At 38.1% G+C, this 24,540-nt stretch overlaps 4 protein-coding genes and 1 pseudogene across 4 annotated transcripts; all 5 read right to left on the reverse strand.

The window, feature by feature from the left end:
* Positions 1-724: 724 nt before the first annotated feature.
* Positions 725-3,760, reverse strand: LOC115821323 (nuclear factor 7, brain-like; annotated as a pseudogene).
* A 2,393-nt stretch (positions 3,761-6,153) lies between these two features.
* On the reverse strand, positions 6,154-8,821 carry LOC115821713 (zinc-binding protein A33-like). The gene is made up of 6 exons (XM_030785516.1): positions 8,426-8,821; positions 8,149-8,244; positions 7,130-7,363; positions 6,951-7,039; positions 6,755-6,870; positions 6,154-6,404 (listed from the first exon to the last, which is right to left on the reverse strand). Exons 1-6 carry the CDS (start codon positions 8,819-8,821, stop codon positions 6,154-6,156), a joined length of 1,182 nt encoding a protein of 393 aa, XP_030641376.1.
* Positions 8,822-11,068: 2,247 nt separating this feature from the next.
* Positions 11,069-13,214, reverse strand: LOC115821714 (E3 ubiquitin-protein ligase TRIM21-like). The gene is made up of 4 exons (XM_030785517.1): positions 12,819-13,214; positions 12,582-12,677; positions 12,116-12,349; positions 11,069-11,218 (listed from the first exon to the last, which is right to left on the reverse strand). The coding sequence occupies exons 1-4, from the start codon at positions 13,212-13,214 to the stop codon at positions 11,069-11,071; spliced, it is 876 nt and encodes a 291-aa protein (XP_030641377.1).
* Positions 13,215-15,127: 1,913 nt separating this feature from the next.
* On the reverse strand, positions 15,128-17,792 carry LOC115821715 (nuclear factor 7, ovary-like). The gene is made up of 6 exons (XM_030785518.1): positions 17,325-17,792; positions 16,976-17,071; positions 16,571-16,804; positions 16,371-16,468; positions 16,175-16,284; positions 15,128-15,648 (listed from the first exon to the last, which is right to left on the reverse strand). The coding sequence occupies exons 1-6, from the start codon at positions 17,790-17,792 to the stop codon at positions 15,128-15,130; spliced, it is 1,527 nt and encodes a 508-aa protein (XP_030641378.1).
* A 3,561-nt stretch (positions 17,793-21,353) lies between these two features.
* On the reverse strand, positions 21,354-24,116 carry LOC115821717 (nuclear factor 7, brain-like). The gene is made up of 6 exons (XM_030785519.1): positions 23,649-24,116; positions 23,032-23,127; positions 22,634-22,867; positions 22,435-22,532; positions 22,216-22,331; positions 21,354-21,871 (listed from the first exon to the last, which is right to left on the reverse strand). The coding sequence occupies exons 1-6, from the start codon at positions 24,114-24,116 to the stop codon at positions 21,354-21,356; spliced, it is 1,530 nt and encodes a 509-aa protein (XP_030641379.1).
* Positions 24,117-24,540: the final 424 nt, after the last annotated feature.

A 24,540-nucleotide genomic window follows, 5' to 3' on the forward strand; every position in this document is an offset into this window, starting at 1 on the left:
TTAATGTATACCCATAATACTCAAAATGCACTAAACACACCAAGTATAAAAAATGTATAAAATGCTGATCCTACAAATATCAGTTTTGTACACTGATAAAATACTAATCAGTCTCAAGTCATACCAATGAGCAATTATGCAATTATTACAAATAATCTGTACTCAGAAATGGAAAGAAAACCATTGTTTACATGCTATAAAAATGATAGAATATATATGTTTTCATATATTTGAAGAAGGATGAAGTTTACACATTGCACTCAGATGTAGCGCATAGTGCATAGTTCTTACCTGTTTGAATCTTAGTTTTTCTGTTTGTTTTCTGATTAGCCTCCAAATGAAGTTTGTCCTCTACTATCTATACATGTATACATTGGCTATTTAAGTATCTTTCAAAATCTGCAGCTTTTTTTTTTTTATATCATATCACTTTTATACAAAAGACCCAATGTGTCATTTGTCTTAAAAAAAAAAAAAATAAAAAAATAAAAAAGCAAAACAGATAACCAACACACCCCCTAAACAATATTGATAGCATTATGCTAAGTATATTATAAGTTCAAGGAAACAAAAGACATTTGTCATGCATTGAATGAAACAACAGCAGTGAAAATTTCCTTGACTGACGATATAGAACAGTAACAACCTCAGCAGTAATGCAGTTTAACAGTGGTGTGATTACATTAGATGCAACAGCCAACTCTGGGTGTACATTATATTTTGATTAATACCAGCACAATGTCATTGGATCACTGTGCCACCCAGACAGATAGGGTCCGGGAGAGAGGTATAGCGAATAAGGAGAGTTAAAACCAAATTTGGTCGTGTGCATGAGGGTCATGTTGTCTGCATTATAAAATAAGACCTGTTTTCTCTCACAGTCCAGGTACACCCCTATCTTTCTGGGACTGCCTTTGATATCTGTAAGATCTCTCTCAGTTTCTGCTCCATTAACAACCTCGAACACACTGTAACCTTCCTCAACAGAATACGTAAGAAATATATTTGGAAACCCATGTTCTTTGTTTCCAGCGCCTATGACCCACACAAAAGTCTCTCCAACTTCCACCTCGAAGTAGTGCTGTCCGTCAACGTAAGACTTTGCAATCTGCGTAAAAGGCAGGTGATGCTTCTTGGTCCCGAACGCGCCCTTTTTGGTGGTGCGCTGGACGCTGCGTCCGCTGGGAGACATACTTAGATAAGGGTCTTTTTTGTCCTCCATGATATCGTGATGAGGAACTAGAGGAATAGAATGTAAGAGTGGAAAAGTGATGCTGTAATCACTGCATTGACCTGCCCTCCCTGACCAAACATCCACCATTCATTTTAAACGGACTTCACTAAGCGTCCTTCGGACAAAACGTTATGCGCTTAAAATTTTGACTTGCGTTAAGAATGAGGCAGTTATTTCTTCAGAGTCCTTCGGAAGAAAAAAAAAATTAATGGGAATTTCGACTGCCAAGAAGTAAAACGTGGCAAAGAGAAAACATGAGCTGAAGTAGGTTCCCTGTTAACAGACTAGCACAGATATCTCAATTCACCTGGTTTGATGGATCTTAGCATCTCCTTCCACACAAAGAACTTCAGGTGAGTCTCGTATGGTCCCAGAAACAGAGAGTCAGATTTCAGACCAAGACTCTCCGCCTTTGGCCTGTGACAGCAAAGGGGATGTCAGCTGATCACATAAACACTGCAACGTATTCTGTACATGCACAAATGATTAAACAACGTGATATTATCAAAGATATATTTTTTTTTCATATGTCTCCATATATGCACATGCTTATGAATTCCCGTAGTCTTTAAGAACAGTTCTCACGTAATTCTGTCACTCTGGATCCCCTCAATGAGCGACTGTCCATTTTCACCCCACCACTGATAGATGGAGAGAGAGAGAAAGAGAGAGAGAGATTCAGGCTGGTAGGGTGAAAAAAAAGCACAATGAAAAAAAAAGCATGGAGATTTGGGAAAGAAAGTCAAAGGAATTTAACCTCTAGAAATTTGCTGCACTGCTCTATTTCCAGAGCCGAAAGCAAAATGCCTTGCTCCTCCCTTCCGTCGGAGAGCAACTCTTTTATTTCAGATACATTTTCCTCCATCTCTTCCAGTAACTCCTTCTCTTCCTCTTCCAGCTGTTTCTTCACCTCCTCTTCCTTCTCTCTCAGGAACTGATGCATCTCCTCAAACTGAGCAGAGATCTGAGCCGAGATGGTTTTGGACCTCTCCTGTAGGTGAATTATGATTATTATTGTTCGAATAAAGCTGGACGCTGCAACGTAGTGTTCCCAGGAGGGGAAAAGAGCCAGAAATAACAGTTTGATTCAAATAAAATAATGTTTTCATATTGATCAACACATGTAACGATCTAGTTGTGTGTGTACAACTAATTTGTGTTTCATCAAGTCCATACAAAACCATCATTTATATTGTCCTGTCAGTTTGTGCTGGGATGATTCTTTTTTTTTTTTTTTTTTTAGTTGTTGGGTGCACATTATTGTATTTGGTGTGCAACTGCGCTGTTACAGGCGCTTAACTGAAAGAGGACGGTTTTATCTTACCTTCGTTTTATCAATCTCCTCAGCCTGTCTCTGAAGGAGATCTGTCAGTTCTCGGTCCTCGTTAAATAACAGCGCCAGAGTTTCACTTGTCCTTGCCTACAGATTTTGTCAAAAATATCACCATTTATCGTAACATTTAGAGTGGGTGGGGAAAAAAAAAAACAATACAAATCTACTCTTGATGTCTGTAAATTGCTGATATGCTACATGTTACATTTCTAGCTCGTCCACATGCGAGAGAGCTTTGCCACAGAGCAGAACATTGCAGTGTTTCCTTATTAAAAGCTCATGTTGTCTTTCTCTTCACACCAGAACAGTGATCTGGGGATCACTTGGGGGTTCATACATCTCTAGCACAAAGAAACAGATAATAATATGAGAGGATAATGTCTGTCCTTTCTAATAGGCAGATTTTTTTATTTATTTATTTATTTTATGAAAATAATGTGGTGACTAATCCATATAGTTAAAAATATACATGTGCACATGCATGCATGTGTGTGTGTGACCCATCCTTTCATTTCTTTAATAAGCATGTAAGTTCGATTGCTCTTTACTTAAAATATCTGTGACTAAATATATAGCATAGCGCATAACCAAAAAAAAAATATATATATATATATATAAATATAAAACATATAATTAGCCGTCGCTTAAAATGTTTTAAATCCATAAATATCTGGTATTAGTACAGTGTAATCTATATGAGATCCTTGAATTAGCGGAATTTATGAGAAAAGAAATGATTTTACCTTGTCAGTTTTGGCGGCATAGTTCATGGTTTTGAACTCGTGTCCTTGGTGTTTGACTTCTTCTCTACAGATGAAACACACAAGCTTTTGGTCAGTCTCACAGAACAGTTTAAATGTTTCTTTGTGTTTGGGACACATCACATCAGATGAATTGTCGTTCTGAGGGACAGGTGCCATGGCAATCATGCTTGTCCTCTTTTTCAGTGCTTCATGTTGCTCCAAGTGTGACTGAGCGGCTTCAACCATGTTTCTCAGGAGTCGGTTTGCTCGAACATCTTTCCGTGAGAAGGAGCTTCTACACTCTGGACACTTGCTGTCCTCACTGTTTAACTTCATGAGGCGGTTGATACATTTCCTGCAGAAAGAGTGTTCGCAGGGTAGACTCACGGGATCTGTCAAATCATTCAAACATACTGAACATTGGATCTGCTGAGACAAATCTGAAGCCATGAGGAAGTTTACAATTTAAACTTCTTTTTGACCTTATTTAGCTACACCAGCAATAGTAATTAGTTGAAAACTCCTAATGTCTGTCCCTTATTACTACTGAAATCCGTTTGTGTTCGCATTGAGGCAAATTTTAAAGTACAGCTCTGCTATAAAGAAACCACACCTAATACTGGCTCAACAATGTGATTGGACCAGAAGACATCACCTATCACGTGACATGCTGGATGACCTTGTGATGAAACGTTTATGCATGGTTTGTTTGCTTGTTTGGGTAGTTTTTATTTATGATTTAAAATAGCATGTTATGTTGGCTTAGTAACTACCTTCTTAAAGCAATTAATAACCTTATTTCTCTGTTTGAGGAGATAGGACATATATGCTTATTAGAAAGGATTTCACACCTGTTAACTCTTTGCTACACATACCATACCCTTATTATTGCTGTTATGTACCTACAACACAAACATGTGCTCTCAACAAAAGGAAACATTTACTGTAAATGAATAAACCATAGCCTGTCAGACAGGTTCATTCCAAACACTGTTTCAGCTGACCTCACCTCTGCACATGCTACTAATCACCTCAGTAGACAAGAATAGTGAGACATTTTGAAGAAGTAAGTAAAACCGTTTGTGAGTAGTTGTGTACCTGTGGTTTGTGAAAATTGCTTTTTTTTTTTTCCCAGCTTAATATCTGGCTCAATTTTAAACCTCCAGAGGTCATTGTTTACTCACTGGCTGGCTAAGGAATTATTTTTTCTCCTGGTTGAACTCATCCAGCTGATTGTCAGACTAAGAGAGAGAGAGTGAGAGAGAGAGAGAGAGAGAGAGAGAGAGAAAGATAGAGATTTTTATGATTGGTGATAATCTGGAATGTGGAGGGCTGAGATGTAGAACCTCTGAAAGCACTGCTCTTTCCCAAACTTGGTACGTAATCTGCCATTCTCATGTATTCTGTATTTTGGTATGGACAAAGAAAGTCAAAGTACTCTCAGTTTACCTTTACCTTTACTCTTATACAATGTGATATATGATATATAATGTTCTTATATAATGTGTGTGTGTGTGTGTGTGTGTGTGTATAGGTATATATGTGTATATATACACACACACACACACACACACACACACACACACACACACACACACACACACATATATATATATATGCTATATAGAAGCACAGGTAAAGGTAAACTGAGAGTTCCAGTTTGTGTGGTTAATCGCGATTAATCGCACACTTTTTGTCTGCTCAGATATTACACTAATGAAAGATTATTCGAGTGCAGTATGTCTATAAACATGAGTGGACAAAATATGCTTCATTCAGATGCATTCATTATTTTCCAACAATTCACAGAAAACCCACCCAACCAGCAGGAGTTTACGACAGCCGCTTAACATAGGACAATTCAAAATCAAACTTGCCAATCACATTCATTAACTCCGCCCAACAGCAAGTTGACCATTCTGGAGTTTGAGCATTTTGACTGATTCCAAAACTTTAAATACTACTCATAGATATTGCAGATATACTTTTCCTGTTCCTTTTCCCCGCACCAGTTGGTTAGACGCACAAGTATAGTTAAATTTTCAGACAGTAATGTAGCTCGATTACTGTACAATATGCCCAGAGATGGAAAACAACCTCTCACAAGGTACTGATGTGTCAGATGACCTAGTCAGCTAGCCAGCTAATCTAGCTTTCACAATTGAACAATGGGTGATTCAAAGGGTCATGGTAGGACTTGCGTTAACGACGTTAAAAAAAAAAAAAATGTGGCTTTGAGAAAAATTGCGCTAGGGCTTTATTAACGCTTTATTTTTGACAGCCCTAATATATAATTTTTTACTGATTCTGATTTTATTTTACTTTATTTCATTTACTCTTATATTTTGGACCACAATGAATGGGGAAAATGCAACATGAATGAACTAGGACATAGAAAATAGCTTTATTAACAGTAGCATCATATAAAATGTACCCTTTGGGGGCAGTTGTTGAGTCCATATTCTTTCAAATTCCACTTATGATAAATTTTCAGCAATGACTGAAACAGGGTGGTTACTTCGTTGTTACAAGCTGTCAAGTTGCAAATAAACATAGATTTACAGTGGCATAGTTGTTATATTTACAGTGTGTTGTCTTAAAGAATAGACCAGAGATGAACCTTGGTAAGTGAAGATACAAAATTTGGATGTATCTAAATGTCTCCACACCATGCTGTGTGAATGAGAGTCATGTTGTCTGCATTACAGAATGAAACTTGACGTCTCTCACAGTCCAGGTAAACCCCTATTCTCTTAGGTCTGGTTTTCATTTGTATTGGGATTTCATTACCTTTGCCCCCAGAAAATACAATGCAGTCATCCTTAAAGAGAAGACCAATCTCCTCAGAGTACTGGAATGTTCCTCCGTTTTTGATAATGCCTGACAGTAAGACCGAGATTCCAGTTTGGGTCCACCTCAACATCCACTTCCCAGTACCACTGCCCCGACCTCAGATTTTCTGTACGGTCATCCCTGTATCTGTTTTGTATTTTAGGGAATCTGGCAAACACATTCTCACTACCATCTTGTTGTTCTACATCTTTGCTGAAGGAGAGTTTGAGATTACTGTCCATCGTAGTAGCACATTTCACAACTGGGGAGAAGACATGAAAACATGATTAAAGGTGACAAAAATGCCTATTCATTTTTTTTTTCTTTTTCGTCATGGTACACAGGTGTCAAACGCCTTTGCACCACTCAGCTTTAAAAATGCCAAGTGGAGCAACCAGCCTTTTCATACAGCACAGAGAGAAAAACATAAAGCGTGAAGGCGGTTTAATTAATGATGAACATCTCTATTTTATATGAAACTTTGTCTTGCGGCTTTGTCACAAGAAAAGTAGAAACTTTCAGAGCCTCATGGTATATTTACTTGCCAGAAAGAACTCTAGCCTGAGGGATAAAACAATTCATCTAGGGGCTGAAGGGAAAAGTATAACTGACCTGGTTTTATGGATCTCAGCATCTCCCTCCAAATAAAGAATGACAGGTGAGTCTCAAAAGGACCAAAAGTGAGGAAGTCGGGGGTGATTTTAATAGATCCCAACCTTGATGCGTACCTATGAAAGAAGGTTGTCTAGTCAAATTACGAAGGAGCAACATGTAATTTCGACATGTTCATGAGGCATCCATTACTCACACAGCTGATGAAGGGGTCGCTTTGCTGCTTTTTTCATTTTCCTTCAATTTTATTTGTTCAACTACCGCAAAACCAGTTTCACTCCACCACTGTGCATGCAAACAAAGAAATGTAAACAAATGTATTTTTTGATGCCTGGTAGTGCTTCGCATGTAAAATGTTGGATCTCGAAACTTAACCTGGAGAAAGCGGTCAGCGTGAGATATTTGTAGGGCAGACTGTAATTCGTCCTCCTGTTCTTTTCCTTCCTTCAGAAGCTCCTTGATCGTACTCATTCTTCTCTGCATGGACATAACGGCTTTACTCTCCTCCTCCTCAAGATGTTTCTTTACCTCTTTCTCCTTCTCTCTCAGGAACTGATGCAGCCCCTCAAACTCAGCCGACATCAATGCCAGTAGGTTCTTATATTTGTGCTGTAGAATCCCAAAGGTAAGTTAAAGTTTAATATTTCTTTTTTTTTATGTTGCAATTGATTATTATATATATTTGTTCTGTTGAACAGACTGTAAAATACATTCAGTCATCCTGTTATTATGTCTACCACCCAATGCCTTTGCCGCAAGTACAGCCCAATTTCAATTTTTCACAAAGATCCTCTCCTGGATTGAGATCTGAAAACTGTAAAAGCGCTCATGTGAAGAGATCATTGTATCACGTTCCTGGAACCATTCCAAGACAATATGCGTTGTTTTTGACATGGAACATTACTCTGATGGAAGTGAACTGTGGCAAATGGACACAGCTGATCAGCGTCTATGTTCAAACAGTCTGCAGTGTTCAGACAGTGAGTGGTTCAAATAAGGGTACATAACACGCGGTACGAAAAACATTCTGTACACCAGTGCACACCCATTGCAAGCCTGTATCATTGGAACCTGGCAGAAAGGGGTTGAGACCTTCATTTAAATCCTGACTCCCAATTCAGCATAATGCTACAGGTAAAAGGATTCATTGGATCGTGAAATATGTCTTTGCACCATTGTTTAACAACATTGAGGATCATGTGCCCATTTAGTTATAGGGCGGTGTAGCTAACAAACTGTTCACTTTGTGTTTCCATGTATGAGGAGAGAGAGAGAGAGAGAGAGAGAAAGAGAGAGAGATTGAATTGTGGACTCTCTTTCCCTTTGCCATTTTACCTGTAAATGGGAAAGAAAGATTTTGAATGTCTATGGAGCCACACAGGTATCTAACCTACTTTGGTTTTCACCATCTCAGCATCCTGTTTTGGGATCATCTCGCTCAATTGCCTGTTCTCGTCAGCCAGGAAGCTCAAAGCTCCTTTTAGCTCCTCCTGCACCAGAAACATGTCATTTTCTGCATTGTGAAATGTTTGAATCACTCAAAACTCAACGATGTAGTTTTATATTGTCCACGTTAGGAGGTATATAAAAATTTTGTACATAAGGTTTAAAAAAAAAAACATTTTGTCATATGCAATATCACTTTCATTTTACATATAAGGATAGACTAACCTTGGAAGTCTCTGCAACTTCTTTGGCAGGTTTGAAAGTATGCCCACGATGCTCATCTTCCTCCTTGCAAATGAGGCAAACAAGCTCACAGTCCGTCTCACAGAACAGTTTGAGTTTGTCCTCGTGTTCAGGACACAACATGTCTTCCTGAGATGATAGATTCTGAAGGTGTTCCCTGGTGACGTCTACCATGTTTCTCAGAGGTCGATTAGTTTTAATGTCCTTTTGACTGAAGGGTAGCCTACACTCCGGACACTTGCTTTGACTGACGCTGTTTTGCAAGACGCTGGTGATACACTGTCGACAGTAAGAGTGCTTACAAGGTAAACTCACTGGATCTGTGAAATCACACAAGCAAACTGGACACTGGATCTGAAGAGACAATGCTGAAGCCATATTTCGGTCCTGCGTTACTTCTTCACAGATAGACTAAAAAAAAGCTTTTGCTGAATTTTGCTGAAGTCTCTGAACTTTCTCCTATAGGTACAGGTATCTTTCTGCTGTGGAACTGGGTTCTTGCATGATGCATCAGGAAAGGCGTTCAGACAAAACGTTCAAGAAACAGTACAGCCTCTCCCTGTTAGCAAACAAAGGAATCAAATATGCATGACAGAACTCAGACATCTACTGACTGCAAAGACTGTATCCAGTATCCTATCATTTGTCATCATAATGACTGCAGTATGAACTATGTGGATACATATTTAAAAAAAAAAAAATAGAATAGAATAGAATAGAATAGAATAGAATAGAATAGAATAGAAAGCATATAAGAATAGAACTTTAATTTTTATCAGCAAAGATGATATTTTCTCTTTTCTTGAATGGTCACTGACTTGTGCAACAAACCGTGTCAGTATTTGTTTATTATACACAGCACAACCAGCCAGACAGGTTACATAACAGTTACTACTCTCATACAGAAATAAACAAAGCTTTTCAACAAGATTTCAGTCATACAGCTGGTTACATATCTGAACCCACATTGCCAACCCAAGTATAAAGGAACCTGATGAGACATGTTGTGTTTGACTTGAGTCTTTTTTTTTTGCATTTTAAGTTTCTTTCCTTTTCTTTTCTTTGAAACAGCCTAGTATTATTACAATTAATAAAATCAATGCTCCTCTCAAACTGCCATGTCACGAATATTAAAATAATATAGATTGTTGATCATTTTATCCTTCAATATATACAGACCCTCTGCCCTATGCATAACAGTATGGTTTTTTTTTTTCCCCCTCCACCAGAACCTGGCACGACCTTTGTGTTAGTCTGCACAGGTGAAAGCTAGAACATGAATGCTCTGAATATGCAAATTCAGGCAGTCCGTGAAGATTCAGGCACCATTTCCTTGTACCTGCCACTTTACATGCATCTCTATGGGAATCTAAGTGAAACCTGTCCATGTTATTTGCCTTTGATTCTCAAGCACCTGTACACCCAAAGCTACTGATTGTATGAGCTGGTGAAATGTGATGATGTGGAGAGATTCATCTTTCCTGAGCCCTGCTGCATAATGACCCAGTGGGATTGAAGTTGGGTCTCCAGGACAGTTTACGGTTGCACCACTTATTTCTTATTTTCTTAAGCCTTATACAGATTTCAAAGTTTTGATTTTTAGACAACATCTATATCGAGTGTGTCAAAAACCGGTTCTGGAGGGCCAGGGTCCTGCGGGTTTTTGTTTTCACCTAGTTACCTGTTGATTTTCACTGTGAAAACAGGTTTTCACACTCTTCAGCCAATCAGAGATTGTATTTACTCGGCTGACGAGAAAAACAGCAACACCGTGGCCCTTCAAGACTGGATTTTGACGCCTTTGATCTATATAGTGACAGAGTTGTGCAACTCTGAGTGAAATCCAATGCTAAACTGGGAGATATAAAATTTGGATGTATCTAAATGTCTCCACACCATGCTGTGTGAATGAGAGTCATGTTGTCTGCATTACAGAATGAAACTTGACGTCTCTCACAGTCCAGGTAAACCCCTATTCTCTTAGGTCTGGTTTTCATTTGTATTGGGATTTCATTACCTTTACCCCCAGAAAATACAATGCAGTCATCCTTAAAGAGAAGACCAATCTCCTCATAGTTTTCATGTGTTAAGTGATGGAGTACTGGAATGTTCCTCCGTTTTTGATAATGCCTGACAGTAAGACCGAGATTCCAGTTTGGGTCCACTTCAACATCTACCTCCCAGTACCGCTGTCCTGTCCTCAGATTTTCCAAATGTTTTTTCCTGTACTTATTTTGAAATTGAGAGAATCTGGTGAAAACATCCTCACTGCCATCTTGTTGGTCTTTGTCTTTGCAGAAAGACAGTTTTGGGTTCATATCCATTGTAGTTGTACATTTGAGGACTGGAGATGGGATAAAGGTTAAAAAACATAATAAGGAGTGAGAAAAAATATTACTGCACTAACACACAAGGACTATGAAACACGATGAGTGGGTGCTTTTCCACCACAGGAACTTTTTCAGGAACCATGAACACTTTAGATGCTTTTTCAGTGCTGGACCCAGGTTTGGTTCATCAAATTTAGTCCTTGAACCGGTTCTTGAACCATTTTCGACTATATACTCCGGAGCGGGAACTAACAGACAAACTTTTCCACATGTACATCTAATTAGCATAATTTTTTTACAGTTCTTGTGGTGCAGTGGGAAAGCAAACAGGAACCCCTTCAGGAGCAGTGTTGTTCCCATCCTGCATAGCTAGGGAATTCTTTAGTTCTTGAAAAAGCTTCTGAGTCTTGGTGGAAAATATTCCTTTAGGAATATTCTGAGGAAACTTTTGGAAGTGAGATATGAGAGTTTTACAGACCTGGCTTGATGGATCCCAACATTTCTCTCCAAACAAAGAAGGGCAGGTGAGTCTCAAAAGGGCCAAAGGTGAAGCAGTCTGGAGTGATCTTGATACCCTCTAATCTTGACCAGTACCTTCGTGGTAAATAAGGAAATAAGTAAGTAAGTAAATATGCAAGTAAGAAAGTAAATACTTAAGTAAATAAGTAAGTAAATAAGCAAATTAGTTTATCTACAAGAAAATACAATGCTTCTCCTCCTTTTGCTTACCCAGTAGTGATGTTTTCACTTTTTTCTTTTCCTTCCTTTAATGTCATTTGTTCGAAATCTGTGAAACCAGTTCTACTCCACCACTGTGAAAATCAACCAGTTGTTTGAATATTAACAAAAACTAGTGAGGATATATGTCTGTTTCTTTTTTAATTACATGCATTAAAGTGATGGCACTGCTAAAATGTTAGGGTTGATCTTACAGTGTTTCTGATAAAGAATTTGCTGCTGGCTTGAGCCAGACATTAGCTACTTTTCTATTGCTTTCCAGTCTTGCATTAGATGACAATACTTTTCAATATTTCATATTTTAGTGTATATTTAGGATGAAGTACACTGTACCCCACATAAAGGAAAATCACCATACACAATGTTTTTGTCATACCTAATCAAGTAAGATTTTTCATTCAGCTTTGAAATAATACTATGAATATTCACCTCTGTATACTGAATTCCTCTCTAAACAGTGGTTAAACTAGTCTAAGGCCAGTATTAGCTCTTTATCAGACTGATTCCTCATATTTTGGGCCGTATTGCTTATTGTATATAAAACGCCTTCCCCATAAGTTAATAAACTTTCCTATGTGCTTTATCATATATGAATTTATTTTACCTGTAGAAACTTGTCATCCTGAGGTATTTTTAAAGCAGAGCGAAAACTCTCTTCTTGCTCTTTCCCTTCTTTCAGTAGTCCCTCTATCGTATCCATTTTTCTCTGCATGGTCTCCAGAGAATTCCTCTCCTCCTCCTCCAGTTGTTTCTTCACCTCCTCCTCTTTCTTCCTGAGGAACTGATGCATCTCCTCAAACTGAGCAGAGATCTGTGCTGATAGTTGTTGAGATTTATGCTGTGGGATTACATAACAACAGACAGTTCAGGTGTTTTCTTTTGTTGGAAGCACATGGTGTCATTTAACTGATGTGTAGAAATTTTTAGAAATTTTAGAAATAATTTTTGGTAGCTGCAAGTGTAATGTTTAGTAATACTAATGTAGTGAGTGTATGAACTTCAGCAAAAAAAAAAAGAGAGAGAGAGAGAGACTCAGGGAAGTGCCCACTTCTGCTACCTCGTTAACTCACTTTTGTTTTCATGATCTCAGCGTTCTGTTTCAGGATCATGTCACTCAGCTGTTTGTTTTCGTTAGAAAGAAAGTTCAGTGCCCCCCTCAGTTTCTCCTGAATCAAAAGTACAACATTTACGAAATTGTTAATCTTTTTAAGTGTTCGAGTTGAAATGACAATAAAATGAAATCGTTCTAAAGCCTATGAAAGGTCATGAAACCAGTGTGTTTGGCACTGAGTGGATAAAAATATAACCTTGCAGGTTCCTGCCACTCCTTTCAGGGGTTTACAGCTGTGCCCACGATGCTTGTCTCCTTCTTTGCAGATGAGGCAAACAAGCACACAGTCCGTCTCACAGAACAATTTGAGTTTGTCCTCATGTTCAGGACACAACATGTCTTTCTGAGATGACAGATTCTGAAGGTGTTCTCGTGTGACGTCTACCATGTTCCTCAGAGGTCGATTAGTTTTAATGTCCTTTTGACTGAACCGTAGTCTACACTCTGGACACTTGCTTTGACCGACACTGTTATGCAAGACGCTGGTGATACATTGTCGACAGTAAGAGTGCTCACAAGGTAAACTCACCGGATCTGTGAAATCACACAAACAAACCGGACACTGGATCTGAAGAGACAATGCTGAAGCCATTTTCCAATTCAATTTTACTTTTCCGCAGATATTCCCAAAATAATTAGTCCACTAAGAGGATTTTGACATTAGGCTGGCATAGAGTTGGGTACGTGCAAACAGGAGATTTTCTGAACGGTGCGCTTATCTGATGCCTCAGTGCTATGCCTGCATAACAGGTTATAAATGTTCCGTGATGTTGTGAGGTGTCCTATTTCCAGGGCCCCACACATTTACATAACTCCTGCCACTGGATTTGAGCTCTGACTATGCTTCAGTGTATTGTTGAAACAATACAACCAGTCAGACAAGAAACGAGGTGATCTAAAATAAAGCTTGACATGGTTAACCTCAATCATTTTTATGAAGTAATCAGTGAGTTTGTGCGTTGTTTTTATCACGTATAGTGTGACTCTTAGCCAAATTAGACATTTGCTGAGGTGACACAGTGTATGTTTGAGGAGGGGGAAAAAAAAAGTATGGACAGTTAGTAGAAAATTCAGGGATCTGCTGCTACTGCAGAATTTGTCCTCATTGCTCACTGGGATGCCGGTTACTGACTGTTTTACTTTTAAATATAAAATAACTGCCTAAATGTCTTTCTGTATCATATATACCATCAGTTTTTTGGAGGCAGGAGGCTTTGCATTTAAAAAAAAAAAAAATCAGCTAAACTGGGAATGTTCCAGATGAGTTGCAACAGTGTTGATGTGAATATATACGGCCACAGAAGAGACACATCTTCAAAATTACTAGAGATCATATTGCTCGATCAATAGTTCTTGTTTATCTTTGGATTTTGAGTGCAGAAAAAATTAACATTGTTTCCCAGTTTTCTCAATATACTTCTACTTAAATATTACTCATTTTCATGACTCCTCAAGAGTTATTGATTATGATTACTAATTATTTAAATGCAGTGCATGTTTTGCATACCGATGAGCAGTAGTGCTCTTTTTCAAAGAAAACCACAAGAGGGTGCCATACACCACACAAAGTATTAGCTCAACCCTCATTCAGTGCAGGAAATGACGGATGGTTAAACAAAAGTCCTTGCTTAATGAATTTGACTTTCATTTTCATCTTCACACATAGCCTTTTTATGAAATTAACTTTCAAACAGGGATTCAAACAGAAGAAATATCTCAATATCTCATCAAAGCTGGCAGAAATTAAGAATTAATGACATAGTGTATTTCTAAAATAGATAAAGCAATTACAGTTGTTAAGGTATTTGAATCAATCACTTAGACACTATGTCGATATAAAGACATTGCATATATAGACTCAACATGTGAGTTGTTAAAAAAAAAAAAAAAAAAAAAAAAAAAGAACAGAAATAATGTCCATGCGATGAATCTCTTTAACTCTCATCCCAATCACTCTCCTCATTTCTATCACTTCCATCAACACTATTACAACTTTTTATTGTTATTTTTTTAAATGTTCTGCGCTTACTGTGACTGTTAACGTAAGTATCCGAGCCTGAATTGCCAGTTGTCTGTTTTCTAATCTACCTGAAGCACAAAAAAAGAAAAAGAAGGAGAACTGATACAAAAAAGACAGATAAACTCAGTTTTATTCTAAAAGAAAATTGCCAGTTGTCTGTTTTCTAATCTACCTGAAGTACAAAAAAAAAGAAAAAAAAAGAGAACTGACACAAAAAAGACAGATAAACTCAGTTTTATTCTAAAAGAAAATGTAAAGACTTAAAAAACTGACATGTTTAAATAGTTGATTGTTTACACTGTTGTTGTCTTCACTTAATTGTTAAATTATTACATTCATCACGTTTGAAAATTCCATTATTAGGTGATCATAATTTTTATTACCAGTCCAGTTCTATGATTGTATTATTATTATTATTATTATTATTATTATTATTATTATTATTTGTTTTTTTGTTATTAGTTAATTGGGTTGATTAGTTGGTATTAATACCAGCACACCAACACTGGATCAATGTTCTTCCCGTCAAGATAGGATCCAGGAGAGAGACACAGTGCATGAGGCGACTTAAAATGACATTTGGTCTTTTCGATAAGCGTCATGTTGTCAGCGTTATAAAATGAGACCTCATTTCTCTCACAGTCCATGTACACTCCTATCTTTCTGGGTTTGACTTCTACCTCTATGGCTCTTAAGTCTTTTTCATCCTCACAAGGATACCTGGAGATCATATAGCCTTCCTCTCTACTGAAGACCAACACTGTATCTGGAATTCCGTTTTCGCTCTTCCGCGCACAAACGCCCACACCCCATTCTAATTTCTCCCCGACCTCTACCTCCCAGTAAGGCTGCTCACGCGCAAGAAATTCCTTGGTGTTTGTAAAGGACAGGTAATCCTTCATAGTGCCTAGTATTCCTGTTTTGGACCTACGGAAGGCACAGAGACCACTGTCGGTTACTCGCATGTAAGGGTCACTGTTGTTTTCCATGCTATGATGAAGTGGGACTGAAAAAGACACAAAAGAGGACACAGCTGGTTCAGTAATATTGCACTGTTCACCTACTCCATTCGCTACTGTGTACACCACAACTGTCTATGCTGTTCCACCTGCACTTTAATGTTGTTACACTCAGGGACTGTACATCCACTGCATATTCGTATATTCTTCTATTTTTATATTTTTACACATATTTCCTCTATTTATTGAACATGTATATATTTCCTCTTTTTAGATATGTCTTATCTATTCTTTTTATCATTATCTACTCTTACGTACATTGTGCAAGTTGAGCTGGCCCTGAACCCAAGAATTTTATTACTGATAGTGATGTCCACATTGTTATCCAGTAAATAACAATAAAACCTGAAACTTGAAACCAATTGTAATTCTCATTGTTTTTATATGTGAATCGTCGTGATGTCAAAATCTCACAATTCCATGTGTCTGATTAATATTTGTCTGGAATGGGAAACATTCTGAATATGTTTTTTTTTTAAAAAAATAAATAAAGTGCGCAGGCGTCTTACTCACCTGGTTTAACGGTTTCCAGCATCTCTTTCCACACAAAGAACTTCAGGTGAGTCTCATAGGGTCCCAGGAACAGGGAGTGAGGAATCACATGAAGATCTTTTACGTTTGACCTGTACCTGAGAAGGAGGGTACTTTCAGATGAGAAACAGACAGCCGTTTGAATTGAGAGCACATTCATTGAAAAAGTCATACTCACAGTCCTTTGGGAGAGACCTTGTTTGCTTCTTTTGCTGAGTTCTCATCATCGCTCCATTTCATTTCCTCAATCATAGTTTTTCCACTCTCAATCCACCACTGACAGAAAAAAAAGGGACGCGTTTGACAATGAGTACAATATGTGATATCTTTTAATGATAAATAACGTGATTACAGCATAGATATGATAAACGGTATAACCTGTAGAAAGCTGTCATCTGGTTGCTGATCCCAGGATGACAACAGAGTGACCTGCTTCTCTATACCGCATGACAAATTTTTCTCGAACAGTGAGATGTTTTTCCTCATTGATTTTACAGCTTCTGTCTTTTCCTTTTCTAGCATTTTCTTTACATCCTCCTCCCTCTTTCTCAGAAACTCATGCATCTCCTCAAACTGAGCAGAAATCTGGTTTGACAAGCATTCAGACCTCTCCTGTCAGTTTGTAAAAAAAAAAACAAAAACAAAAACAAACAAACAAACAAAAAACAATTAAGAGTATGGATTGAGTTTTCAGTCAATTTATTCATATGTTAGTAATCAAGGAAATGAATCTTTGGTAACTAAAGGGAAAAGTGTGCTGTTTGTCACATGACTAAATCCCACCTCAGTCTTGCTGATTTCAGAAACCTGCTGTTGGATCATTTTGTCCAGCTCCACATTTTCTTTTGACAGAAAACCCAGCACTCCTTTAACCTCACCCTGCGGGAACATGAAACGGTTGTGAGGAAAGCAACACACATACACACACACACACACACACACACACACACACACCTCTGTTGAAGAAAATGCATTGATACAATCACTTCCACATGAAAAGAATCACGGTGTCTGACAGTAGATATTGCAAGATGTGAATTAGCTGTCTGTGAATAACAAATATTAATATATTAATATTGCAACAGTCCTACATTCAACTATCTACCAAAAATGAATTTATTTCAGATTGTACCTTCCTGGTATTTGCTGCTTCCTTAGCTGGTACAAACTTGTGTCCCTGGTGAGTTGGATCATCGCGACAGATTAAACAGATAAGTTTTTGCTCTGTCTCACAGAACAGTTTAAGATTCTCCTCATGCAAAGGACACAACATCCAACCTGTATGCTCCCGAGACGTCACCTCAGTCTTGAGCTTGTTTTGGGCACTGTCCTCAGCGGTATCTCCAAGTTTGAGATCTGCCACGTGATCTCTGATGGCATCTGCCATGTTCCTCAGGAGTCTGTTGGCTCGGATATCCTTTGGGGAGAAGAGGGTCCGGCATTCTGGACATTCTGCCTTTCCGTCTGATCTGGTACTGGCTTGTACATGACCACAGATGCACTGTCGACAGTAAGAGTGATCGCAGGGAAGACTCACCGGATCTGTGTAATCACTCAAACAAACTGAACACTGGATATGCATAAGCAGTGACGAAGCCATCATTCGTTTCAGCCTCTCCTGATTTTTTAATTTCCTTAAACGTAAACTTCTTAAATTCCTTAATTTATTATTTTACACACCTTTTAGGAGGACTAGTTTCAACACCTCAGCTGCTCTTCACTGAGTGTGTTTCAGGAAGTCTCTCTTGTATCATGTTTACGATCTTACTGCATCACAAACCACAGTCACACTTCTCTAAAGAGAACCATATAAGGCAAAAAATAAATAAATAAATCTTGCAACTGTTACATTTTCTTCCTCATTTGCTTCTTGTACTTTATTTAAAATATTGTCTGTTATTAACTGCTCTGTACATGAGATTGCAATGTAAGTGATAGTATTACAAAGTGTTTTAGAGAAACAATCATCTTAAAATGTATGATGACTGAAGGTGATAAAAAATATTCAAAAATTTTAGGGTTTTTGTAAGGTGATTGTTGAAGTGAAATGGGGAACGTGTGTATTAAAGTGTAATCTTCAATTTTACATCGGAAACAAATGTTGCCCTTGACTTTAGAAGACTTAGCATGATTCATTGATCTTTTGTTATAATCTGCAGTAACCAGTGCGCTGTTCTTTCACTTTCACTTCCCTTAGGGTCAAAAGTTTGCAAAGTATTTCCAGCAGGTCTACCTAAGAGAGAACAAGAGTAAAAAGCAGAATAAGTCAAATTTCTCTCTTTCATAATCTGTGGTAGCCAGCACAATGCTTTTTCACTTTCACTTCTACTAGGGTCAAAAGTATAAAAGTTATTTTCAGGCTTTAGTAATATAGTTTAAAAATATTTATTCACAAGTAAGTGATCACATTAGTGATGTATACATTATTTGAGTAAAGCAGGGGAGAAAATCCCAGTCATTTTGATGTTTTATGTACTCTTCCTGTAGCTTCATGAGAAAACCAGCGGCCTTGGAAGAGAGCGATATGAATAAGAGGGGTTAGATTCGTTGAAAAAAAAGGCCATGGTGAAAAAGACATGGTGTAGGATGAAGATGAAGATCACAACCAAAGTTGTTCTAACTTCATTTGTACTAATTCATATGTTTTGGCTTTATAGCAGCGTGCTATAAGAGGGTCCAATTTTTATTTTACTGTCATAGAAATTTCTCAGGAACACTGAGAAGTGATATGACTCCTAGAGCATGATAAAGTCTTCTCTAGTCTGACCTTTCTTTTACTGTGTAAAGCTTGTCTGCATTTTCTCATGAACCATACAATTATAGACAGAATAGAGGAAGAAACTCCTTCTCTTTTTTAAGAGAGAGGTGTGTTCTTTTTCAACTTCCTGTATGTCTGCATTATTGTAGCTCAAACAGAACTGGCTGGTAATCCAGAGGAAGAAAGTAATCAGTCCCCAAGACTTCTTATCTTTCTATTCACTTCAAAACCAGTAAGTTTAGTTATTAATACACGTGTTATGTATTCAAATCTGTAATCTATGCTCTATACATGCCTTTTGCTGTGCTTTGTGAAGATATTTTTTAGCTACAAAATATCATGACTCTCCAGACCAACACTATCATGACTGAAAGGAGGTCTACACCTTGGAAACTTGCTTTGACCGCCACTGTTTTGGCAGACGCTGGCGATACACTGTCGACAGTAAGAGTGCTCACAAGGTAAACTCCCCGGATCTGCGAAATCACACAAACAAGACTGGACGCTGCATCTGAAGAGAGCGTTTTGAAGTCATTTTTCCAGTTCCATTCCAGTGCTCCATAGATATTTCCAAAGTAAAGTGTCCATTAATTAGATCTCATCCTGTATGTGCAAACAAAAAAGACCTTCTGCTGAAATACCGGGTGCTTATCTGATGATGTATAAGTAATATTTGTATAATGTTTCTTTTGTAATGCTCCACAATGCTGAAATGTGTCATATTTCATTGGCCTTCAAATTCACTCAGTTGTAGGCTCTGGATTTGAGCGCTGACTATGCATGCATTTTTGTTGTCACAGTTCATGCGGTCGGTCGAGAGACGACAAGGGTTCGTATAAAGGTTGACACAGTCGACTTTACCGTCCCACTTCCATTTCAGTCTTCACCTGTTCTGGCCTATCAGGACTCAGCTCCAGCAGCCTGCTGACCATCTCCTTCATCATTTCATAATCTGATTATCATGTTCACAGTTTGCTGCTTGCATCAGTCACTTGGATTCAAGTATGAATATTCTCTCTGTGCCCTTTGCAAAGTTTCACAGATGTTGTGTGCTGAGCCTGTTGGTCAGTAGTCCGTTTTGAACTCTTTAGAATTAAAATGGTCTGGAAGCGGCTTTACAGAGATCAGTGCCAAACCACTTAATGAGCAAGCCAACGGCGAGGGTGGCGAGAAAAAAACTTCCGAAAATGAAACGAGTAGGGAGTAGGGAACCAAAACTCAACAGGGGGAGCCTGTCCTTCTCGGGTTGGCACAAAGGGAAGACAAACCTGATGTCTGAGTTCTCCAAAACACTCTATTACCACAGCCTACCACCGGGACCCCTTTAGCTATGGCAATTAGCTACATGCTAGGGATGAGTAGGTAAATCTTTACTCCAGACTTAAACAGAGGGTGTATCTGGGCAACTTTTACTGGAATTCAAACAAGTGAATTTTATCAATATTTAATTTAAAAAAAAAACAATGATGAATTTTTAGTTAAAAAATCAAAAAAATCACACAGGGATAATATCCATGTGTCAGTTCCCTTTATGTCTGTAATTTCTAAAACTGGCTGCTGAGATAGCCTTGACAGCCATCTGCTGATAATATTTCTGAGGTAAAAATAAAGAAATGATAAATACACATTTAAAAAAAGAAAAATTTTGCTGTCTAGCATGATACATGGCAACACATCTATATATAAGTGATATAAATTTGAACAAATTTGGATACAGAAATTGGAAATTTAAGCAATTAAAATGTTAATTTATTTAAAAAAAAAAAAAAAAAAAAAAACACTATGTAATGTATGTAGTTATGTAATGACACACTGATGAAAGTTTGAGTAAACATACTGTGGATGGAAAAAATAAAAAAAACATCCAATCAAAAGTTTACAGGAGAGACAGAAAAAAAGCGTTTTCAGATCTGCACAAAGCACTACAGTAACTGCTATTCCAAATCAATTAAAATTGGGAGAAAAAATACTTATGTGTACTTATATATACAAGAAATGTTGTAGGATGGGAGACTGTCCTTTTTTCAGTAACATCTGGATGAATTTTTTAAGTTTTAAGTTTAAGTTTTAAGTTTTAAGTTTCAGTGATTGCACACACACACTGTGAACAGCGAGCAGTGAATTTGTCCTCTGCATTTAACCCATCCAACACACCAGTAGTGAACACACACCAGACGCAGGAGCAGTGGGCAGCCTCCTTGGTGAGCGCCCGGGGAGCATTGGGGTTAGGTGCCTTGCTCAAGGGCACACAGCCGTGGATGCTGGGCCTGGGAATCGAACCAGCAACCCTCCAGTCACAAGCCCGGTTCTCTATCCTTTAAACCACGGCTTTTTTTATCACCATTTCAGTTTTATGATTGTTTTAGTTTCTTAAGTCAGTTGTTTCTTTGAGTTAATATCAGGTTAATACCAACACATTGACAGTGGATCAATGTTCTTCCCCTCCAGGTAGGATCCAGGAGAGAGGCACAGTGCATGAGGTGACGTAAAGTGACATTTGGTCTTGTCGATAAGAGTCATATTATCAGCATTATAAAATGAGACCTCATTTCTCTCACAGTCCATGTACACTCCTATCTTTCTGGGTTTGACTTCGACTAGTATTACGTCTATGTCTTCTTCATCGTCATAGTCATAACGGCCAACCACATACCCCATTTCATAGCTGCAGATTAATAGTGTATCTATCTCATTGTCAAGCTCTTTTGCGCAAACACCTACGCTCCATTCTAACTTATCCCCAACCTGAACCTCCCAGTAATGCTGGCCAGTCTTAAGAAATGTCTTAGTGTGTGCAACAGGTACATAATCCTTCTTAGTGGCAAATATCCCTTTTTTGGACTTCCGGAAGACACTGTGGCCACCTGGAGACACCCGCAAGTAGGGATCATCATTTTCTTCAATACTATGATGAAGTGGGACTAGAGAAAATACAAAAGAGAACATTGTTTTTTTTTTTTGTTTGTTTATCTGTTTGTTTTTAATGATTGTAGTTAATATTAGCTATTTGCAACTTTTGAAATCCCCTGGCTCTAATTTATATTTATTTGGTAGGGATTTATACATATCACAAATATATGTACAAATGCATAAGAAAATTTACTTTGACAGTGGAATATTTCATTTAACAGTGAGTCAGTGCCCTTTTTTCAGTGTGTGTGTGTGTGGGCGTGTGTGTGTGTGGCTGCACACTTCCCCTGGAACACTTCCCCTCAAAGGAAGCAATCCAACACAGTTGATGAATCATACAGATTTCATCACGCACCTGGTTTGATGGATCTCAGCATCTCTTTCCACACAAAGAACTGCAGGTGAGTCTCATAGGGTCCCAGGAACAGGGAGTCAGGAGCCACATGAAGATCTCTCACTCCAGACTTGTATCTGAAGAGTAGGATCATTTCGAATGAATAACAGTCCACCATTTGAATCGAGAGCACATTTGCGTCTCAATTCAAAAACTCAATTCAAAAAACGTCATACTCACAGTCGTTTGGGAGAGACCTCGTTTGCTTCTTTTGCTGAGTTCTCATCATCGCTCCGTTTCACTTCCTCAGTCACGGTTTTTCCACTCTCAATCCACCACTGACAGAAAAAAAGGGACTTGTTTGACAATGACTACAATATGTGATATCTTTTAATGATAAATAATGTGATTAGAGCATAGATATGATAAACAATATAACCTGTAGAAAGCTGTCATCTGGTTGCTGATCCAAAGCAGACAATAGAATGACCTGCTTCTCTATACCACATGACAATTTTTCCTCGACCAATGAGATGTTTTTCCTCATTGATTCTACAGCTTCTGTCTTCTCCTTTTCTAGCATTTTCTTCACATCCTCCTCCCTCTTTCTCAGAAACTCATGCATCTCCTCAAACTGAGCAGAAATCTGGTTTGACAGGCATTCAGACCTCTCCTGTCAGTTTGTAAAAAAAAAAAAACAACAACAACAAAAAAAAAAAACAATTAAGTGTATGGATTGAGTTTTCAGTCAATTTATTCATATGTTAGTAAACAAGCAAATGAATCTTTGGTAACTAAAGGGAAAATTGTACTGTTTGTCACATGACTAAACCCCACCTCAGTCTTGCTGATCTCAGAAACCTGCTGTTGGATCATTTTGTCCAGCTCCACATTTTCTTTTGACAGAAAACCCAGCACTCCTTTAACCTCACCCTGTGGGAACATGAAACAAATCTTCAAGTTGTGTTCTCAGCAAATGCATAATAACCTTGAGCAGAAAATGCTAGAGAGGAACTACTGTCCGATTCAAAAGCCTGTTTTTACATTGGTGTTCTTCTTGATATGTACATGGGGCAAATGGTAATACCATACATTCATTCTCAGTACCATTGAAGAGGGCTTATGCTGTATCTATAAGATATTTAAACTGAAACAAGTACTACAGATTACACACACACACACACACACGCACACACACACACACACACACACACACACACACACACAAAAGAAAGAAAGAAAGAAAGAAAGAAAGAGAGAAAGAAAGAAAGAAAGAATGAAAGAAAGAAGAAAGAAAAGAGAAAACCACCTCTGTTGAAGAAAATGCATTGATCATGGTGTGTGACTTAACATGTTGTAAGACATAAACTGACTGTCTACTCATAGCAAATATTTACATTGTAATAATCCTACATTCATTTATTGAGCAAAAATGAATTTATTTCAGACTGTACCTTCCTGGCATTTGCTGCTTCCTTAACTGGTACAAACTTGTGTCCCTGGTGAGTTGGATCATCGCGACAGATTAAACAGATAAGTTTTTGCTCTGTCTCACAGAACAGTTTAAGATTCTCCTCATGCAAAGGACACAACATCCAACCTGTATGCTCCCGAGACGTCACCTTAGTCTTGAGTTTGTTTTGGGAACTGTCCTCAGCGGTATCTCCAAGTTTGAGATCTGCCATGTGATCTCTGATGGCATCTGCCATGTTCCTCAGGAGTCTGTTGGCTCGGATATCCTTTGGGGAGAAGAGGGTCCGGCATTCTGGACATTCTGCTTTTCCGTCCGGTCTGGTAGTGGCTCGTACATGACCACAGATGCACTGTCGACAGTAAGAGTGATCGCAGGGAAGACTCACCGGATCCGTGTAATCACTCAAACAAACTGAACACTGAATATGCATAAGCAGTGACGAAGCCATCATTCATCTCGACTTCTCCTGATTGATTTCGGGATATGCCAATGTTTTTCTTTCTTTTTTCTTTCTAAACTAATTACTTTAAGAAACTTTTTGGGAGGACTAGTTTCAACACCTCAGCTGCTCTTCACTGAGTGTGTTTCAGGAAGTCTCTCTTCTATCACGTTTATGGACTTATTGCATCACAAACCACAGTCACACTTCTCTAAAGAGAAACATCTCCAATAAAAAAAAAGCAACAAAAAATCTGCTACATTTTTTTTTCATTTGCATTGTGTCATCTAATCTAATATAGTATCTGCAGTTTATTGGCCTTTTACCAGTGTACATGACAATATCAGACTTTACAGAAAAAGTCATCTAGAGAAGTATGATGTTCATGTAAAATGTGAAAGCTGTTTGTGAACGCTGATAAGTGATTGTTAAA

Source organism: Chanos chanos, chromosome 9, assembly GCF_902362185.1.
Source record: "Chanos chanos chromosome 9, fChaCha1.1, whole genome shotgun sequence".
Taxonomy (NCBI): domain Eukaryota; kingdom Metazoa; phylum Chordata; class Actinopteri; order Gonorynchiformes; family Chanidae; genus Chanos; species Chanos chanos.

Excerpts from the sequence above, each read along its gene's own strand:
- LOC115821713 (XM_030785516.1), bottom strand. The coding sequence starts at position 8,821 with ATGGCTTCAGCATTGTCTCTTCAGATCCAGTGTCCAGTTTGCTTGTGT. Across the intron at positions 8,245-8,425 it reads AAGTTGCAGAGACTTCCAAG|GAGGAGCTAAAAGGAGCTTT; the intron begins GTTAGTCTATCC and ends TTTCTGGTGCAG. Across the intron at positions 6,871-6,950 it reads GCGACCCCTTCATCAGCTGT|GTACGCATCAAGGTTGGGAT; the intron begins GTGAGTAATGGA and ends CTTCTTTCATAG.
- LOC115821714 (XM_030785517.1), bottom strand. The coding sequence starts at position 13,214 with ATGGCTTCAGCATTGTCTCTTCAGATCCAGTGTCCGGTTTGTTTGTGT. Across the intron at positions 12,678-12,818 it reads GAGTGGCAGGAACCTGCAAG|GAGAAACTGAGGGGGGCACT; the intron begins GTTATATTTTTA and ends CTTTTGATTCAG. Across the intron at positions 12,350-12,581 it reads CTGAGATCATGAAAACAAAA|CATAAATCTCAACAACTATC; the intron begins GTGAGTTAACGA and ends GTAATCCCACAG.
- LOC115821715 (XM_030785518.1), bottom strand. The coding sequence starts at position 17,792 with ATGGCTTCGTCACTGCTTATGCATATCCAGTGTTCAGTTTGTTTGAGT. Across the intron at positions 17,072-17,324 it reads AAGCAGCAAATACCAGGAAG|GGTGAGGTTAAAGGAGTGCT; the intron begins GTACAATCTGAA and ends ATGTTCCCGCAG. Across the intron at positions 16,285-16,370 it reads AAGGTCTCTCCCAAAGGACT|GTCAAACGTAAAAGATCTTC; the intron begins GTGAGTATGACT and ends TCTCAGGTACAG.
- LOC115821717 (XM_030785519.1), bottom strand. The coding sequence starts at position 24,116 with ATGGCTTCGTCACTGCTTATGCATATTCAGTGTTCAGTTTGTTTGAGT. Across the intron at positions 23,128-23,648 it reads AAGCAGCAAATGCCAGGAAG|GGTGAGGTTAAAGGAGTGCT; the intron begins GTACAGTCTGAA and ends ATGTTCCCACAG. Across the intron at positions 22,332-22,434 it reads GAGGTCTCTCCCAAACGACT|ATACAAGTCTGGAGTGAGAG; the intron begins GTGAGTATGACG and ends CCTACTCTTCAG.